We start from the raw sequence: 2,730 nt of genomic DNA, 5'->3' as shown, positions 1-2,730 counted from the left end.
CAAAATTTATTATGGTTTATAATGGCAAATGATACTTTGAATATTACATGTTAATAGCTTGATTGGAATTATAACCCTGAGTTGACAGTTTGAAAAATTTTGAGCCAGCCCTACCCCCAAGGGCTGTAGGGTGGGGCTCAAAGGAGTCAGTGTGCTAAAATTTCTTCATTTTCCTTGTGAAGAATCAGAGGTGCTAGTTTCAAATACTTTTTAGTCTTAAATCTGTATGCTAGATATTGAATAAGGTGGTTTTATTGCTTTTGTCTCTTTGAATAATATTTTTGTTCGTGTTAAAAACAAAATCAACTCTCTGTATAAATATATCAGGTGACCGTTATGGCCCATGTGCCTCTTGTTATACTTCCTGCAATGAAGTCATTGGGGTGTATACTGTAATCAGCTTGTCCATCTGTCCATCTTAAACTTGTGTGCCGATTTAGGTAAAGCATGATCCATTATGCGTTTACAAACTAGACATTATATTTCAGTTTCACATTTTCCCCACAGTTATTGCCCTTTTTGTGTTTGATAATTTCAAACGCTATCCGGACAAGTTTTCCAAAATGATGTGACCAGTTATAATGAAACTTTTGGGAGTGACTGATACATCAGCAATATGCCTAAAATTACCGAGTTTTAAATATCTGTTTAAATTCAAGCTGGCTGCCATGGACTGTTAAGGCTTAGACAGTAATGATTATACTAACTTGGGTTCGATATGGCTAGCTTTGTTGATACTTCGTAGAATTGTTTTATTTTGAATTAAGAGGACGACATTCAAATTTTTGGGATTCAAGATAGTCATATTACCCTCTGAATTTCTGACATTAAAATTGTATTGGTTGAGCTGGAGATATTAGTAAGCATGTGGCTTACAGTTCTGGAGACATGGACAGTTACCCTTCATACCAGCTTGAACTTTGAATGTTGATAACATTGATTTTATTGTTAACAGTGAAGGAAGGATTTGACAGAGAAGCAGAGCTACTTTTCAAAAGGATGATAGAAGGTCAACTTGACAACATCCCAAACATTCCCCGATCTGTTGTCCGCATCTTCATCAGCTCCACGTTCTCTGGTTAGTTGTTTTCTTGGTGCTTATCAATGTTATAAGGGCACCACGTCGACCCTAATGTCGAGGTCAAGATCACCATTTCCAAAAATAGACCATGGGGGTACGGTCCTAATCTCGGAATCCATAGGTCTAATCTTTATAATCTAAAAATAGCCAGGGAGGAGGGATATAGATGAGGCACATGGCGGGTCCCTTGCTGACCTGTCAGTGTTGTAGTTTGTGTATAGGTTAAAGCTATTGTTAAAAGTTAAAAGTCACCATGTCAGGTTCAGGTGGAGAAGCTCCTCTAAGATACAAAAATGTATTACTTGGGGAGAAATCAGATGTACAAGTATTTCTAAGAATCCATGTATAGTAGAATATTACAATTTTTTTTAAAAATGTCCCAATTAATTCACTTTCACAGAAGAGAGGGGCATTTTTTGTTTGTTATTTCCATCAGTTGATTCAGTTTATTTGACTGTCTGATTGTCTATTCCACTTGCTTAAATTTCCTCTTTAGCTCTATGCACTTATGCTAGATGTCTAACAATCATCAAACTTAATATGTGGCTACCTCTTATGGCGTTTAACACCATTATATCAAATCAGTTATCTTTAATTTTGCTATCATTTGTTTCCATTCCTTTGGTTAAACTTTGTTATTTGGTCCATTTTCATTTTACTCTGTATTGTATTTGTCAGACATGCGAGCAGAGCGAAATGCAATAGTGCGGGAGGCTACCCCAAAGTTGCGGGACTTCTGTGCGGAGCATGACCTTGACTTTCAGATGGTGGACATGAGATGGGGAGTGACAGATGACAGTCAGAATGACCACTCTGTAGAGAAGATATGTCTGATGGAGGTGGAAAACTGCCAGAAAATCTCCTTAGGACCAAACTTTGTGGTAGATACATGTTAACTAAAAATACTCTTTCCCAAATTATAAAGTTGTTATTTATACACACTTCTTGATGGGACATGGTATGATGTTTGACATTCATCTGTTAACTTTTTTTCAACCAGTTTCCATTCAAACATTGAACTGATTTCGTTTGGAATTCATAGTCAAAATGAATGTCAACAGGAACATGGTGTATTCCAAGAAGCACACTACCAGTTCATGTTGAATAAGTCACACTTCATTTGGCATTTATATTGACTATGAATGCATATCGGATATGATTGCCATCTGGACTTGGTAGGGTTTTATAGTTGCATTGTCATAGAGTGGCAAATATAAAATATTTTCTTTTATTACACGTGCTTGTCCTCAGATGAAGTTAAGTCACAAGGACTTGTATCATTTGTGATGCTTTGTTTATATACATTTTTGATAGGTCATTTAACTGTTTATTTTAAGGTAATTTAACAATTTATCTCCAAATCAATCAATATTCTTTTTAGCTGATAAAAGGGTCCAGATACGGTTTCCGTCCGATCCCTATTGAGTTATCTCCAGAGGACTTTACACTACTTACCAGCTACATAACCAACCCAGAACACACAAAACTGCTGCAGACCTGGTACCAGAGGGACAACAACAGTAAACCCCCACAGTATGTCCTACAGGTGTGTATACCTACAGTATGTTCTACAGGTGTGTATACCTACAGTATATCCTACAGGTGTGTATACCTACAGTATGTCCTACAGGTGTGTATACCTACAGTAT

At 36.7% G+C, this 2,730-nt stretch overlaps 1 protein-coding gene across 2 annotated transcripts in view; it reads left to right on the top strand.

The window, feature by feature from the left end:
* The window catches only part of LOC110453957 (NACHT domain- and WD repeat-containing protein 1-like), a 39,026-nt gene that overhangs the window by 25,386 nt on the left and 10,910 nt on the right, over positions 1-2,730 (top strand). The window contains exons 7-9 of one of the 2 annotated variants that reach the window (XM_021503235.1): positions 1,010-1,078; positions 1,760-1,962; positions 2,463-2,627. In XM_021503235.1, coding sequence (XP_021358910.1) covers positions 1,010-1,078; positions 1,760-1,962; positions 2,463-2,627 — 437 coding nt within the window. The remainder of the gene's footprint in view (positions 1-1,009; positions 1,079-1,759; positions 1,963-2,462; positions 2,628-2,730) is intronic. The other variant, XM_021503226.1, reaches the window with a different exon arrangement.

Source organism: Mizuhopecten yessoensis, unplaced genomic scaffold (assembly GCF_002113885.1).
Source record: "Mizuhopecten yessoensis strain PY_sf001 unplaced genomic scaffold, ASM211388v2 scaffold897, whole genome shotgun sequence".
NCBI classification, from domain to species: domain Eukaryota; kingdom Metazoa; phylum Mollusca; class Bivalvia; order Pectinida; family Pectinidae; genus Mizuhopecten; species Mizuhopecten yessoensis.
The sequence above is the reverse complement of the archived record's forward strand: the minus strand, read 5'-3'. Positions and strand labels throughout refer to the sequence as shown.